This window comes from Dermochelys coriacea, chromosome 4, assembly GCF_009764565.3.
Source record: "Dermochelys coriacea isolate rDerCor1 chromosome 4, rDerCor1.pri.v4, whole genome shotgun sequence".
In the NCBI taxonomy this organism is placed as follows: domain Eukaryota; kingdom Metazoa; phylum Chordata; order Testudines; family Dermochelyidae; genus Dermochelys; species Dermochelys coriacea.
Window position 1 is genome coordinate 86,387,416 of NC_050071.1, and position 17,795 is coordinate 86,405,210.

At 41.8% G+C, this 17,795-nt stretch overlaps 1 protein-coding gene across 1 annotated transcript; it reads left to right on the forward strand.

Moving 5' to 3' along the window:
• Positions 1-2,196: 2,196 nt before the first annotated feature.
• FRG1 (FSHD region gene 1) lies at positions 2,197-16,015 on the forward strand. The gene is made up of 9 exons (XM_038400397.2): positions 2,197-2,397; positions 2,922-2,989; positions 4,873-4,995; positions 9,410-9,467; positions 9,732-9,846; positions 10,251-10,355; positions 13,081-13,172; positions 13,902-14,012; positions 15,150-16,015. Exons 1-9 carry the CDS (start codon positions 2,336-2,338, stop codon positions 15,184-15,186), a joined length of 771 nt encoding a protein of 256 aa, XP_038256325.1. The 5' UTR covers positions 2,197-2,335; the 3' UTR covers positions 15,187-16,015.
• Positions 16,016-17,795: the final 1,780 nt, after the last annotated feature.

Sequence of the window (17,795 nt, forward strand, 5' to 3'; positions counted from 1 at the left end):
TCAACATCCTGGATGCCTCACAGTGTTCATACTAGAGCACATAGCTGGTTCTAGTGGCACCAGAAGACAATCTCCTCATGACCATGGGCACAGGTAAAATCTCCACGCTCATGCTGCTGGACCTCTCTGCAGCCTTTGATGCCGTGGACCAGAAAGTTCTACTAACTTTCCTACTTGACACAGAAGATGACTCAGCACTAGTGGCTCCAATAATTCCTCTCCAGAAGAACTAAGAGTAGTGATGGGTAACTTCTTCTCCCTCTGAAGACCCTCACCTAAGGATCCTGCAGCAATCCCTACTATCCCCCCAATTCTTCAATATCTACATGAGACCACTGGGAGAGAGAGTGAGATGCTACGGGCTTAGTTTTCAACAGTATGCCAATGATACTCAACTATATATCTCATTCTCAACTGATGCAACCACCACCGTTTTTTAAATGTCAGAACATTTATGGAAAATAAGCTCTTAGATGAAGAGCAGCTGATTCAAGCTGAACCCAGGTAAAATCAAAGTGGCACTGGTCAGAAAGAAGAACAGCTTGTAAGAGCTGGCCAAGACATTGTCTTCACCTTCCATCAAAGGCACACAGCCCTCATTCGTCAAAGCGATGTGAAGCCTCAGGATCCTATTTGACCCCTCACTAAGCTTGGATGACCAGGAAGCATCAGTTTCCAAAAATGCCTTCTCTCACCTCCAGGTTGATATGAAACTTTGTCCCTCTCATGCAGACAAGGACCTGGCCATACCGATCTATGCATTTGTCACCTCCAGACTGGATTACTGTAACTCATATCTGCAACTGAATAAGCAGATGATGCACTGACTGTAGCTGATAGAGAGTGTGGCTGCCCACCTTCTCCATGGCTCAGGCCACCATGAACACATCAAGCCTGTGCTCAAGTTTCTTCAAGTTCTTAGTGTGGCCCATCACACTAGTTTCTCATGCTTTCATCCTGATTTTCTAAGCAAGTAATGAATCAAGGCCCACCTACATCAAAGTCTAATTTTTGATCTATGAATCACCATGACAGCAGAGCTCCTCTGGGACAATGAGATCTGAAAGCCCTGGATAAAGCATGTGAGAGCTGGGGACAAAGCATTCTTTGTTGAAGGGATTTGGCTATGGAACAATCTTCCTGAGGAAATCAGGTGAATCTAGAGTGTGACCATTTTTAGGAAATGTTGCAAAGCCTTCCTCTTTGAGAAAGCCTTTTCAACGTAAGTGATGCTCATTGTTCAAACAACTCTTTTATTTCTAAATGCCTTTCATCACCACCCAAAAAGAAAAAAAGAATCAACCTATCCCAAACAGAGTTTTGACCTGAAAAGGAAGAAGGGCCAGAGACATCATGAAGTCCATTGAGTCTTGGCTATTGATATTGATTGTATGTAGATGATGTTCAGATATTATGGTGATGGGCTCTACTATAAAACCCTTAGGATACATCTACACTGCACACTCCTTTTGGTGGCATGTAGAATACAGACACTATACGCACCCTTAGCATGGATATAAATAGTAGTGTAGACGGTGAGGTACTGCTTAGGCGAGCAGAGTAAAAACACACCTGAACCCTTTGGTTATGTCCCCTATGTGGCACTCTACACACCCAAGCTGTACCTCTGCCCCTCTACACAGCTATTTTTAGCAATGTCGTGTTCCACTGCCTCCCCGCTGCTGGAGTATTTCCCCTCCACAAGGAAAGGCTCCAGCAGCGGGGAAAGGCTCTGGCAGAGGGAAGGCAGCGCAGAAAAGCTTTGGCAGCTCCCCGCTGCTGAGCCTTTCCCTGCGGCCTCCCCTGCCAGACCCTTTCATCGACACCTGTGGCTACACACTGTAGTGTGGACACCGGCCGCTTGTCACTGTGGAGTCTAGTTACACATACTCTACATACTGATGAAGGAAGTTGCAGTGCAGACACAGACTATGAGTATGTCTCCGCAGCAATGAAAACCCCCTGGTTGGCCCGTGCCAGCTGAGTTGGGCTCGTGAGGCTCGGGCTCACAGGGTTGTTTCACTGTGGTGCGGACATTAGGTCTAAGACCCTGCAAGGTGGGAGGGGCCCGGGTCTACGTGGTAATTAAACGGTCCCTTAGTCGGAGCCCCAAGCACAGGAGGCGGCTGGCGTGGGCCAGCCGTGGGTACCGAACTGCAGACTCACAGCACCCGCCCGTAGGGGGCGGGAACAGCCGGGTGAGGGCAGGGGCTTCGCTCCCCCACTGCGCATGTGCACACCAGTCGCACGCGTTGCCTAAGGGCCGGCCGCTCTCATTTGTCCCTCTGCGGCCCCCGTCGGAGGTGCAGGGAGGCGTGGCCTCTGTTGGGCAGCGATGGCGGAATACACCTGCGTGAAATCCACCAAGCTCGTTCTCAAGGGGGCGAAGGAGAAAAGGTGCGAAGTGGCCGGGACGTTTCTCCCCCCGCCATTGGTCGCCAAGGCGCCGCGATGAGCCCCGCCCCCCGGCATGGACAGGCCGGTCCGTCTCTGGCTGCTGCTCCCGGACGCGGCTCGCTCCCTCGCTGCCCAGCCGTGAAGTCACAGCGCGCCCTATCCCCCGTCCCCCTGTGGCCGCGCTCGTTCCGGCGTAAAGCGGCCCTGGCTCGCTGTAGCTTAAACTGACTGGGATCAGGTGTGAACTAAACCCCAGCAAGAGCGTCCACACGGGGTCCTGCCTGGTGCTGAGTAAAGCGGTTTAAAAACCGACTTCTGAGATGGGTACAACGTGAGCCTGCTGACAGCTAGGTCTGCAGAGCCCAGGGCTGCCCTGTCAGAGCGGAGGCTTGTCCTGGTGACCTGCCCCTCTCTTCTCCTCCTCCTCCCCTGATATTATGTATTAGCGGTAGTGATCCAGACACACGCGGTTAGTTAGGGAAGGTTTATTATTTAGCCATTTTTGCCATTGTCTCGCTTTGCAGTAAGAAAAAACACAGAGATAAGAAAAGAAAAAGAGAAGAAAATGCAGAAGATCAGCTTGATATTGTTGGTGAGTGGGCTTTCAAGGATGTGCGCACCAGTATAGAAGTAAAGATAAAGACAAGAAAAGTTAGGGTGTTTGTTTTGTTTTCTTGTTTGGGCTTCTGGCATGAATACCAAACGCTTTTGTGTTGACTATTTGTACATGTTTGCAAACCTATAAATCATAGTTCTTGTAGTCAAGAAAAATACATAAATGACTTTGTTTAAAAAGTCTGAACAGAAATCTTTTTTTATAAGGGGTAGAAGGGAGGTCTGATGTCCAGTAGCCTCTGTTTCTCTACACGCACTATGTTCTCTTGGCTGCTTCCAAGAAAAGAGGAAAAGGCCATTCTAAGTATAAGGCTACAAACAATCTTTCAACAGCTAAGTCTGACTTCTAATTGCAGGGTGTCACGTCATCAGTCAAATAGAGTATTTGGTGTTTGTCATTTATTCGCTTTAAAGTGAATGATGCAGAACACTTTTGTTCAACTTCTGGAATAGATTGTAGATTGTTTTACTGCAAGAGCAAAATAAGCCTAAATATAATGATCGATCAAGGCTTCACAGCAAACTACCTAAATAGTAGGAGCTTATCATGCTACTACATATTACTAGATAAGATCTATTTCCTACCCAGACCAAAATCTGTGTCTATCTCCTCGTGGATGTCTAGCCATCAGCTGAAGCTCAACATGGCTAAAACAACTCTTAATCTTCCCTCAATGCCCTTCCTGCACTGCTTCCTTTTTCACTCAGGCACAGAACCTGGGGCATCCTCTTCAACTCAGACCTCTCTCTAGATCCTCATATGTAAGCTATCTTGCAGATTCTTTCTGAAAAACTTCTCTAAGATATAGCCCAGAGAGCGGCAACATTTCAGAAGTAATGTGCTGAGTCTTCATTTATTCACTGTAATTTAAGGTTTCACATGCCAGTAATACATTTTAACGTTTTTAGAAGGTCTTTTTCTACAAGTCTATAATATGTAACTATTGTTGTATGTAAAGTAAATAAGGTTTTTAAAATGTTTAAGAAGCTTCATTTAGAATTAAATTAAAATGCAGAGCCCCCCTGGACTGGTGGCCAGGACCCAGGCAGTGTGAGTGCCACTGAAAATCAGCTTGCGTGCTGCCTTTGGCACACGTGCCATAGTTGCCTACCCCCGCTACAGCCTTTCCTATCCATCCATGCAGCTATTGCTGCATCTTGATCACTGGAACATCCTTTTCTCTTTTTAACATCCGTAACAAATGCAATCTTGTCCCATTCATATCCATTCAGAATGCCGCTGCAAAGATCATATTCCTAGCCTGTTAGAGATGGGAGAGCCAATGGAGTGTTGCAAAGAGAAAGATGATATGGTCAAACTATCACATCAACTATAAGCTGCTTCTCTTTCAAAATCCTGCACAGTGTATCCCAACCCTACCTATAATTTCTTATTCACAGTTGAGATGTTGATTCACACCTCTGATTTGCTGTTGATGCCAGCCTCTTTCACCCACTTATTAAATTTTCAAATAAGCACCTTAATGCTTTCTCCGTGCTGTCCCTTGTGCTTAAGAGCAGTTCCCCACAAACATCGTTATCCTCCAAACCCTTTCCTTTGCCGTGACGCCTACAAAAAGACTGAAGACAGTTAGGTTGCTGGTATGCTGAGACCATTGCCTATCATGCTAATGAATACTGTCTTGGTTCCTTGTACTCCCCTGTCTGTCTGTATCCATCTGTTGTCAGTTGCAAATTCTTTGAGGCAGGGACCATCATTTTGTTCTGTACAACACATAGTATTATGGGGTTCTGATCCATGATAGGGCTCCTATGTGCTATGCTAATTCAAATAATAATAGTATTTGGCTAAAATCCAGTTGTAAGTGTGCTATGTTGTTTCATTTTCTTATATTTTAGGAAGCTGGTGGGCAGTAAAAAATTTTGGTGAAATCACAGGAACTGTAGCAATAGAACTGGACAAGGGAGCTTATATCCACGCTCTTGACAATGGCCTTTTTACACTTGGAGCACCACATAAAGGTTTGTATCAGGAAAAGAAAAATTTTGCAGTGTCGAGGTATGAAACATATTTTGCTAAATGGAGAGTTTTTGTTCACGCCAATAAACTAAAGATTTTTTTATAGTGATGCTAGTTAATATACATAATACAAAATATCATCCTATATGGCTGCATAGCACAGCCAAGAGGATAACTGAATCCTAATGACTGACCACTAATTAATTTTTCTAAGCTAGTCTTGATTTTTTCTTTATACATGCAATTCAGTTCCTTTCCTGATGCTCAGTTTCCTTGTATAAAAGTCCTTTTTCTACAATAAAACCTGGATTGATTAGAAGAGCTGTGAGGCAGTGGGTTGCTCCGTGCCGTCATCCAAGCTCTCTGGAGACTTTCATCTGCTTCCTGTTCCGTCTGGAACTGTTCCCTTGATGCTGCAGACATCAGTTCCTCGTTGGATTGTGGACCTAGGCTTGGTCCCCCGGAAGCGATGTAGGGGATGGGGCTGTTTCCGTTGACTGCGAACCGCTTTCTGCTGGTGCACTACGTTGGGTTTCAGGCTCCAGCTGAGCCTCTTGTGTAGGGTTATCTGCTGCTGCCGGTGCAGGTTCGGTGGGGCCCTCTGGTGTTGGGGTTGCAAGTACTGAATTCGGTGCTGGCACTGGTTCTGATGCTGGTTGTTCCGCCAGTTTTGGTTCTGGGTCTGGCTCTATCTGGGTCTCTGGGACTGGATCCACTACTGTTGTTGCAGACGTTGGCTTGGGGTCCGGTTCCATCACCTCTGACCGGGTCCTGGTAGAAGTTTCCGGAACAGAGCTAGGCGTGACAGCTTGCTTAGCCTGGCTGTGGGTGACCATTCCCACCTTCTTGGCTAGCTTCACATGACTGGCCAAGTCTTCCCGGGGCAGCCTGGGGATGGGATAATCATCATAGACTGCAAAAGTCTATGTTCCTGACCAGCCCTTGTACTGGACAGGCAACTTGGCTGTAGGCAAACTAAGAGAGTTGGACTTGAAGGATTGAATTGTCACTTGGATCTCTGGGTTGATTAAATTGGGGTCCACTAAGGAAGCATGGATAGCCAACACTTGTGCTCTGGTGTCCCTCCACGCTGTGACCTTCTTCCCACCCACACTCACAGTTTCCCTCCGCTCCGAGGGTATCTGGGAGGTATCTGGACCTGAGGACCTCTGATGTGATTCCGGTGCAATGATCTATTGGGATTCTTGGGACAATTGGCTTTTACATGCTCCAGCTCATTACATTTAAAACATCGTCCAGCTGACGGGTCACTGTGGCGAGGTGGGTTGCTGGAGAATGGTGTGGCAGGACGATAAGGTGTCTGGAGTGTTCCTTGGGGTGTAGTTGGGGCCTTGGGCTGCCTCCGATAGTAGGGTGGGTATCCCTTCTAGTATCCGCTTCAACTGCGACCAGGATTGTTCCTCTCTCCTCCCTCCACCCGTTTTGTTCTGGTTTTCCCCTTCTGATATTCGCCCCAACTGCTACTATTTTTTTTTCTTTTCTGCCACCTCCACCCATTTGGCTCCAATCTCCCCTGCCTCGATTACAGTTGTGGGCTTCCCATCTAGGATGTATCTTTTTATTTCCTCAGGAACACCCTCTAAGAACTGCTCTATTTGCATTAGGAAGGGCAACTCTTCTGGAGAGTTAACACTTGCTCCTGATATCCAAGTATCCCAATGTTTCACAATATGATAGGCTTGTCAGGTAAATGACACGTCTGGTTTCCACCTTGGGGCTCTGAACCACCAACGGGAATGCTCGGGTGTTAGCCCCATTCTGACTCTTGCCTGGGTTTTAAACAGTTCATACTTGTTCATGTGTTTCTTAGGCATTTCAGCTGCCACCTCGGTTAAGGGTCCACTGAGTTGCAGCCTCAGTTCTACCATGTATTGGTCTGTAGAGATGCTGTACCCAAGGCAGGCCTTTTCGAAGTGTTTTAAGAAGGCCTCGGTATCATCACCTGCCTTGTAGGTGGGGACCTTCCTGGAATGTGAAGCGGTACCTGGAGAAGGATTGCTATACTGCTGAGCCTTTGCCTTCTCCATCTCCAGTGCATGCTCCCTCTCTTTTTCCTTTTCCTCTTCCTCCTTAGCATGCTTCCTTTCTTTTTCCTTCTCCTCCAGTTCTTTTTCCTTTGTCTCCATAGCTCTGCTGTGGGCAGCCTCTTGGTTTTTTTCTGCCTCTTTCGCTGCCTCCAGTTCTCTCCTGTGGACAGCCTCTTTGGTTTTTTCTGCCTTGGTTTCTGTTATGTTTGCCTCTCTGTTATTAACTAACTTTACACCCGAGGGTTAGAAATAAAACAAACAAACAAACACACTTGGCTTGTCAAAAAAAATAGGTTGTGCTGTAACCTGATACCTATGTTCTCTGATAGTATTCTCAGCCGACAGAAAAATCCTTTGTCTCCAGACAAATAGACAGAAAAACACTCTAGTTGCTCTTAGCTTAAAAAAAAAAAAAAAAAAAAACCACCTCTTCAGGTCTGTGAAGAACTTGTGAATTTCCCTGCAGGAGCTTAACTACCCTGCCTTTAGGTACGGAAAACTCCAGCTCACAAAAGCAAGCTCCCTTTTGTTATGCTTGTTGATTTGTCCCCTTTTACAAAACCCTTTAAAATCTTTTAAAATCCTTCTGTGTTTCTGGTTCAAAAAAAAAAAAAATCTGAAAATGATTTCAAATAAACCCCACCGCTCTGCCACCATGTCAAGGTTCCTTCCCCACCCTGAACTCTAGGGTACAGATGTGGGGACCTGCATGAAAGACCCCCAAAGCTTATTCTTACAGCTTAGGTTAAAACTTCCCCAAGGTACAAACTTTTACCTTTTGTCCTTGAACCTTTATGCTGCCACCACCAAAGTGTCTAACAAAAATAACAGGGGAAGTGCCCACTTGGAAACGTCTTTTGTCCCCCCCCCCCCCCGCAAAAAAAATCCCCCAAACACTACACCCCCTTTCCTGGGGAAGGCTTGATAAAAATCCTCACCAATTTGCATAGGTGAACACAGAGCCAAACCCTTGGATCTTAAGAACAAGGAAAAAGCAATCAGGTTCTTAAAAGAAGAATTTTAATTAAAGAAAAAGTAAAAGAATCACCTCTGTAAAATCAGGATGGTAAATACCTTACAAGGTAATCAGATTCAAAAACAGAGAGAATCCCTCTAGGCAAAACCTTAAGTTACAAAAAGACATAAAAACAGCAATATACATCCCATTCAGCACAACTTATTTTATCAGCCACTTAAACAAAACAGAATCTAAGGCATATCTAACTAGATTGCTTATTAACTCTTTACAGGAGTTCTGACCTGCATTCCTGCTCTTGTCCCAGCAAGAGCATCACACAAACAGAGAAGACCCTTTGTTTCCCCCCCCCCCCCAGCTTTGAAAGCATCTTGTCTCCTCACTGGTCATTTTGGTCAGCTGCCAGCGAGGTTATCTTTAGCTTCTTAACCCTTTACAGGTGAAAGGGTTTTTCCTCTGGCCAGGAGGGATTTAAAGGTGGTTAGCCTTCCCTTTATATTTATATTTATGACAACATGCAGTTCAGTTCCTTTCCTGATGCTCACCTGTATGTTTAGGCCTTTAACAAGATGGAAAGCACTGTCACTCTTGTAAGTAACTATGCAAAACCAGAATGAGGGTCCTGGTCTAACTTTAGTTTCTCTTTTTGTCTTATAAAAAGAGAAACTAAAGTCAGACTAGGACCCTCATTTACCAACCAACAACTCCCACTCCACATCAAAGGGTGCTGACTAACCCTCCTATACCTGTAATTGTTATGTAGATGTTCTGTGGAGGTGGCCTGGTAGCTGGTCTTTCCTGCACTCTGGGAGTGAGAGAGGCACTGCTCAAGTAGGGAATCCCTATTCTGGAAGCAGAGTGAATTTGGATGTCTTTCAATCCCAGAGTAAGGTAACGGCCAGTCCAGGAATGGTGGCAGTATATCATTCCTGCTCTTACAAAAGTGGTAGTGGCTTTTAAAATACTGAATTCTAGTCATGCGCTCAAGTAAAACAGTGCAAGTACATTTTCTTATGAGAAGCTTATATAATGCATAGGCTGATATTCACAAAGCAATTCAGTGGATTTAGATACCCATTTTCCATGAATAGTTATAAATTCTCAATCCTAAATTTGTTGGGGACAGGGATTGTCTTTATTTGTGTCTTGTAGAATGCTAACCATATACTGTAAGTGCTTAGATAACTCCTATAAAACTCTTTTTTGCTTTTACAGTAGTTGGATACTCTTCTGAAAATTTATGTCAATATTTGGCCCCACGTTATAGCCTTTTTCTGTATTGTACATTGGTAATTCTTGTATAATCTACCATCTTTATTTAAATTTAGTCTCATAAATTCAAAAATTGTATATCTAATAATAATTTTCAAAAAAAATGTCTCTTTTTTTCAGAGGATGATGGCCCTAGTCCTCCTGAGCAGTTTACAGCAGTAAAGTTGTCTGACACCAGGTAATTATTCCAGTGGATTTTTGAAAAATTTGATGTTGTGCAGGTTTTACTTCAAGAATGTTCATAAGGTCTCATTTAGACTACTATATGTGATCTCTTACCCTGAATCAAAGCTAAATATCCCTCCCTTAAAATCTCATTTATTGTAACATCTAGCTCTTAAATGTATAGCTAAAACCAAAATACTGGACCTCTTTGATATATTGAATATTTTACAGAATGTTTTAAAATTAAAACACTATCCTTTTTCCTCATTTCTGTAAGAATTGCACTGAAGTCTGGCTATGGCAAATACCTTGGCATAAATTCAGATGGTCTTGTTATTGGACGATCAGATGCAATAGGATCGAGAGAGCAATGGGAACCTGTCTTCCAAGATGTAAGCTATCTCTAATATTAACTGCAGGTGATGTTCTTGGTAAAAATTTGTGTTTTAAACTTAACATTAATAGTGCTAATGGGATACACTTCTATGCAGGTGGTAAAACAATGACATGACAGGTATTGCAAAATTATAAAGAATAGTTAACTTGTAAGTTGCAGTTGGGTACACTACTGTACCTTTAAAGACTTTAAATCAAAATGTTTGTCTGGTTTTGGCAGCAAAATACAATGCAAGAGTAAAAGAGATAGCAGATTGCCAAGGGTGGCTACTGAGAATTCCTTAGACAGAAGGTGAGAAGACATCTGTGGTGTCTTCTGGAGTATTCTAGAATTCTTATAATTTTAAGACTTGTCTAAAATTTGTTAACAGTACTAACTTAAGTGGTGGTATTTTAACAGGGAAAAATGGCTTTATTAGCAGCAAATAGCTGTTTTATCACCTGTAATGAAGAGGGAGATATAGAAGCCAAAAGTAAAACTGCAGGGGAAGAAGAAATGATAAAGGTAATTTGCGTGTGCGATATATTATCAGCTTGAATGCTATAATGGAAAATGCAAAACTATGCACTACCATAATATTTATGGAACAAACATTCTAACATCATAAGTTTACATAATACCTTTCATCATGAATTTTTCTACTTCACTTTACAAACTTCATATTACGGAGCATCTTCATTCATCACCGAATTACGGACCTCTCCAAGGTCATATGGGGCAGCTTTTCAACAAATCTGCTGCCTAACCATTTAAGACTGGAAGAGAGTTATACTCATTGGAAATTGCAGGTAGGCAGACTACTCAGCAAAACTGGCTTATGCCAAGTAACCAGGATTGCAAACTCCTTACTCTTGTGCAAATGCCACAAGATCTCTGAACACAAGTGGTCACTGTCTTTTTCGGTCTGAACAAATCAGATTGTACTTCTGACAGCAAATTGCTCTCTAATAGTATGCTACATTTTTTGTTCAACACTTGCTCAGAAGTGTACCACCTCCTCCTTGCCAGTAACTGACAACAACTTGGGTTTTCCTTGGCAGTGTCGGGTGCAAATACTAGATGTCTCTGGTTAGTAAAAACAAGACTATCACAGTTTGTAATAGAAAAGCACTTAAGCTCCATCTATAATTCAACATCAGTTAAATTAGAAATGCAATACATTGTCACTCCTGGACATTAAATGAGTAAAAAAAAAATTCTTGTCTTGACTTCTAGTTTCTAAAATCCCATAAACTTAATCTAAAACTTGGTATATAAAATTTGCTAAGAATTCAGTCTTGTAAGATTGTACAATTTAAATAGGAGTCTCCAAGTCCTCTTTCATATTGCCAGGTACAGATGATGATATTTTAATTGCATATATAGCAAAGCATTAACTATTTCAGAACATGTGTGACATCACGCCCCATATAATTCATAGAAATACTGTTACGATAATGGCATAATTAAGATGTATTTTATGCAAGATGGGTCATGTGAGATACTATTGGAAAGGTTATGATTTACTGAATATGATTATCATATTTGTATTAATGTACATTTTTGTATCTGAAGTTAGGAATATTGTCTATATACCTATTACAAATGTGTTTGCACCTTGGGAACACGCACTAAACAATGCAGTCGGTCTAGACTGCTGGCTGGAAAGGGCCATTTGGAAAAACAATAGGTCTTTGAAGATAATATCCCACCTTCCTAGAAAGCCTTCCTGTGGACTCTGCAAATAGACTTTTAAGTTATGGCTGCCGGGTCATGTGATCAAGTCACCTGACTCCATGATAAAATCAGTACTTTTCCACTGGCCAGGAGTGGGAATCACATTGGAAGACAAAGGATTCCCACCATATGTAAAACCTATTTTACATATGACATAATTGTGGTTCATTCTTCACTGAATCCCTGCCCAGGATGACTGCTAGAAACATCTAAGGGTATGTCTTTATTAGCAACATACGGCAGTACTTTAACTTGGCTGTGTAATCGTGGCACCAGGCTCTCCCAGCACTGTGTTTAAAAAAAAAAAAAAAAAAAAAAAACAAAAAAAACACCACCCCCATAAGGGGAGTAGCTACCAGCACTGGGAGCACAACTACCAGTTTTGGTGCACTTTCTACGCTGCCACTTCACAGTGCTGAAACGTGCAGCGCTCGGGGATGTTTTTTCACACCCCTGAGTGAGAAAGTTGCAGTGCCGTAAACTGGCAGTGTAGACAAGGCCTTAGAAACAAAGACTGGGGGAGTGGGGAGGAGGAGCTGAGCCCAGGTTGGAAGGGTGTCTAATCTGTGAAAGAAATACCTGGAGTTTTAAGCTGCAAGCAAGAGCAGCTTGCTTTCAAGAACCTCTGCATCTGCTTAAAACAACATTTAGGGTGAAAATTGGGTATTTGTACCAGTTTCTTTAGTACCTTAAGCTTAGTTTGTGAGTTTGTTTTATTTACTCAGTAATCTGCTTTGATCTGTTCACTATCCCTTATTATCACTTAAAATCTCTCTTTTGTAGTTAATAAACTTGTTTTTGGTTTTCTCTAAAACCAGTTTGTGGAATTCATAAAGGGGGGCCAAAAAGCTGGGCATATCTTCCTCCACATCGAGGGAGGGAGTGAATTTCATGAGCTTATGCTGTACAGTTCTCTGTGCAGCACAAGACAAGACAATTTTGGGTTTACACTGCAAAGGGCGGTGTGCACTTGAGTGCTGGGCAATTCCTTAGCTGAGCTTTCCCATGCACAGCTGATCTCAGCATCTGTGTGAAACTGTAGCTGGGTGTGGCCCTACCTGTGTGTATGCTGGAAGAGAGCTTGAGAGTCTGTCACAGCAGCACAGTGTAAAGGGAACCCAGTTCCAAGTGGCACCCTGGGGGAACCAGTCACAACATGAATCTTGGCTAATCCCTTAAATGTAGTATTTAATACTGTAGATTCAGAATATATTTTGTTTGTATATTCAAGAAATATGTGAAATGTTGTTTAGTGTTTGTATGTTTTATATATACAATTTCAAGGTAGGAGCAAAGGCTTTATAAAACCAGAATAGAATAGAATCAACTTTTTTGTTAAGAGATCTTTGGTTATATCCTAAGAAGCTGTGAAACTGAAAAGACCTACTCAAAAATTCAACACTTTTCATATCCTGAGTGCCAGGAGAAGTTAGAATGTGTTTAATTTTTTCTTACTATCAACTGTAGTTCGTATAATGTACATTTTCTATTTTTCTTTTCCCCTAATAACTAGATCCGTACTTGTGCTGAAAGAGAAGCTAAGCAGAAAGATGACATTCCAGAAGAAGACAAAGGAAATGTTAAACAATGTGAAATCAATTATGTGTATGTAATTGAAAGCTATTTAGCTGCCAGCCTTCTACATCTAAAATAAACTATCCATTTCCATATCTGAGCACAAAGGATTCCCATCTCCCTTTGTTTAAAACAATCCTGACCCACCATCCTTCTAGTCAAATGAAATTTTCTTCAGAGACCTGTCAGCACTGCACATTAACAACCCAGAGACGTTTCTGCTGAATAACAGTCTTCCCTCTCAGAGGAGGGGAGGCTTGTCTATCTTTCCCCCTGCCCTACCCGGAGGAGCCGGGGGCTGGCTGAAGCCGCACCATGCCTTCCCTCCCCAGACCCAACCTGCCCAGGTGAAAAGCATCTGTTAGAAGACTGTTTCGATATGCCCCATGCAGATTCTGGGGCAGCCGAGGAGGCACATACCACCTCCTCAGCTGCCCTGGCACCTGCATGGGGCATAATAAAGCAAAAACTTCACCACCAAAACCTGCAACCAGGGGTCTGGCAGGTGTGGCAGCAACATCCCTGGGCTATTGTACCCGCCACCCATGATCTCAGAACACAGAGTGTCTGAATAGGTTGTACTCACAACACTCAGTGCAACATGTGAGACCGTTACAGATTCTCTTGCATCTTACTCTACTTTTAGGCCACCAATCTAGTCCAGGAATTGAACTTTGAAATCCTGGCACAACTATTGCATTTTATTATTTAAAGTTCCAATAGAACTGGAGCTATTTTCACTCTCTTTATTGGTTGCAGAAAGAAGTTCCAAAGTTTCCAAGATCGTAAACTCAAAATAAGCCAAGAAGACAGTAAAGCTCTCAAAAAAGCTAGAAAAGAAGGCACTTTCCATGAGACGTTGCTGGACAGGTATTTTAAAATCCAAATAATTCCAGCTGTTAATTAAATGAAAGCTATTGACAGATGAATCTGTGATATACTTGGAATGCTAAAGACAACTAGAGTTAAGATTGCCTAACTGTTCTCACCATAGTCCATTTTCTGCTGCCTGTATATTTTTGAAACTCACCTTTTTCAAGCCTGCCTGGTTTCTACCTGAAAGAAAACTTTTATGGAAAGCTTGAGCAAAACTGGTTCAGTCAGTTGAGTACAAGGAGAATGAAGAGCAATAGTACTGTATTATAAAAGCAAAATTCTTATGTTTTTTTTTTTTCAACAATTCTGACACCAAAACAAGAAAGTTGCATTTTTGTAGGGAAATAGCCATTATTGAGGATTCTTTTCACATTGTCTAGTGAAAACTAGTCTTGATTTGACCAAGCTATGAGGGTGTGAGAATAGCACTTTGTACGGGTACAGTATTTGGGGAATGCAGAATACCCCAAGCGCTACTTACCAGCTTTCTAAGCAAAGGAAAGCTGTACTGTATACCTATAAGTAATTAACTCAGCTGCAAAAAAACATTGAGAAGAGCTGTTGCCACTGCTGTATAATTGTTATGTTGATTTAAGGCATTAGGGTTCCATAGGAGCCCAGCCCCATTGCACTGACTTGTGCAACTGAAAATTTTATGAACCTAGCATAATGTTTTCTATGATGTTCGCCGTGTATGCCAGTGAAGCCTTTCCTTGTTAAGTGTGATGTGGCATGCTAGAGATGGTCCAGCCAAATAGTTTTTGATTATGGAATCATTTTTCTTTACATTCTTTGTCTTTAAAAAAAAATTCTATAAAAAAAAAACAGTAAAAGATTAAGGCTTCATGATTCAGAAACCAGAAAACTCCAAAATTTTAAGGTTGCATGTGCAACCAGTGGGCCTATTCCTCACGGCGCTAATGCAAGAGCAAATACTAGCTGTACAAATTAACAAAGCCAACAAACAAATCAGAAGTACTAACAGGCCTCTAATGTCATTTGCCAATGTTCCAAAGTTAAGTAGAAGCAAATGTTATAACAGCCTCCTCGTATATCTTATAACTATCACACTGTTCAAATTTATATGGCTTTTGTGTAACCTAAATTTTGTCTGTCTTCTCTTTCATATAGGCGAGCAAAACTGAAAGCTGATAGATACTGCAAGTGACAAAAACAATTGGCTTGTTTGCTTGCTTTTATATCCTTTGGTTGTCCAACTGAACATACTATCTGAATAAGATATTTTGCAAATGTGACTTTATTTATGCAAAGACTTTTTTGTTCCTACTTCTCATTAGAGTTAGTATCTAGTGTCACTCTGCATAAGAATTTGTCATTATTCTGATGAAATGCCATTTAGTTTATCATCAAACTTTACACAGTATTGAAATTTGGTATGCAGAATTTTATACAAAAGCAAATAGCTTTAGCAAATTGATTTGTTGAAGGTTGAGAGAAGCAATTGAGTAATCTGAAGGTCATGATTAACAATCACGAAGAGAAGAGCTGCCTACAAAACCAAACTACAAAGTTGCCCTGACAAATTGTACTTTCATTGGATAAATGAGACTGAAGTCTCAGCTTGACTTCAGTGGAGCAATGCTGCCTGATACCAACTGAGGATCTAGAATGGTTTTCAACATTTATAGAGAACAATGGTTCTGTAAAAATTAAGTGAATGTTTGCATAAACTATGTACTTGAAAAACAGTATGGGGGAATGAAGAAAAGGCTGTCATAAATGTAGAAATTGAGGTTCTTCATGAGAAAAGGAGACCCTTTAATTACCCATATGTTGCTGATGGTTTTTATGTTCTTTCAAATTTTGCTAACTTAAAGCTGTTGGATGGACTTGTTTCTATCTTTTAAAGTAAAAATGTTAAAGAATGTTTAAAATGCAGATACTGTGCATTCCTACTAACTATTACATAGAATGGTGTTTGCTATTTATGCTTGTTACCAAAATTTTATTTTAATAAAAACCCTTTATAGGAACTATTCCAACAGTACTGATTGTAACACCACCTTCAAAATTCAGCTCTAACCTGTCTTCAAAAAGTATTTGATTACCAGGCTCAGCCTTTTCATCTCCTTATTTCTAATGAAGGCCATAATTTAAGTTACCTACATGCAACGTGTAGTCTGTACTGGTTTTTGTGGTTTTAAATTTGGAGCATGGAATTGCCTATAACCTAAAGAAGGGGTAGTTAATAGGGAGACCATGAGCCAAATCCAGACCATCAAACGCTTTTAATTAGGCCCCCAAAATCTTTTTATTTACTTACTATTATTATTATTATTTATTATTGTTATCTGGCGTTGGGACCTTGACTATATCTTGACCAAGAAATTTGGACCCTGACAAAAAATAATTGACTACGCCTGACCTAAGGCATAAAAATGGGATCATTAAAAGAACAGGTAGAGTCTGAGCATAAATACCCATCAGCATAAGGCTGAAAGACAGCACTGCCAGTTTAAAGTCGTGTCACTTCATAGCCAGCCTATGTAAAAATGAAACAGGGTGAACTTAATTGCCTATATTCAGAACAAGTTATAACTGGTGCTGAAGCCAAGTTAAGAAAGAATTGCACTAGTAGAGCTGTATACACATGAGAGCATGTGATGCTGGTGTCAGGGAGTCAAAAGACAAACGGGTGCATAGCTTGTGCAGATTTATATTGCTGAAAAACTCATCTGGCACACAATTTTACTGTCCCTCATCACATGAAAAGCTAACTGATTATTTACTGTATCAGGACTCAGACTGGTGCTTGGGAAAGTTTACTGGTTCTGTGCTAACTAAGCACCTTGATTGTTGGCTCTCCAACATAGATTCATAGATACTAAGGTCAGAAGGGACCATTCTGATCATCTAGTCCGACCTCCTGCACAGTGCAGGCCACAGAATCTCACCCACCCACTCCTATGAAATGGTTTTAATGCCAAGAATCTAATGTTTTATTTTATACTATTAAAAAGATAAAGGATCCAAGCTTTAGAGCAGTGGAGTCCAACTCTTAATTTAAAAAAATAAAAACCATAACACTTGTCCATTGTATTATCACCTACTTTTTATCCCTTGTTGCTGTTTGTCTAGACGTACCAGATCATGCCGTTTACCTTCATGCAGAGGGGACTCTGCACATAGGTCTCCCTCATGGAAGGATGGGAACCATCAGCTGCACTGTTCCCCTGTGTCCCCAGTCCTGAAGAAAGCCCTCTGCAGGTCTGAGAAATCATAAAAGAGCTAGGGAAGTGCTTGGGAATGCACATCCTCCTGCCCCTGCTGCCGGGATCTTACATGAAAGTTAATATAACGTGGGCTGTATCCCTCCTGTTGGGAAGTAGTTTTTCAAGAGGAATCTGTCACAAGGTTCATTTGCTGCTGCACTGCCAAGAAGTTGGAGGGAGGGTCAAGAGACTTTCAGAGCTGTTGTGGAGTCAGAGGGCCTCCATGCATATGGCTTTTGCCTCCATGTTGATCTCAGCAGATCTACTTATTCCACAGGGTGGACAAACTTATTACTCAACAGAAAAATTGGCAAAATCTCTGCCATTTTTCCTTCCCAAGCCTTTTTGTGTGAGATTTTGCCTGAAAAGAGGACTTGTCTAAATGAGGAAACTTACAGCCATGCTACCAATATAATTATACTGTATAATTTCCCATGAAGATAAGCCTTTAAATAGTAAGCTCACTGGAAGGCACATAAGACCTACGAGGTTGATAGAAATAAGTTAACTTCTCTGTATTCTAACTTAAAGCAAGGGCCGTAGC

Coding starts and splice junctions, on each gene's coding strand:
- FRG1 (XM_038400397.2), top strand. CDS start 2,336: ATGGCGGAATACACCTGCGTGAAATCCACCAAGCTCGTTCTCAAGGGG. Junction 2,990..4,872: donor AGATCAGCTTGATATTGTTG/GTGAGTGGGCTT, acceptor CTTATATTTTAG/GAAGCTGGTGGGCAGTAAAA. Junction 9,468..9,731: donor GTAAAGTTGTCTGACACCAG/GTAATTATTCCA, acceptor CATTTCTGTAAG/AATTGCACTGAAGTCTGGCT.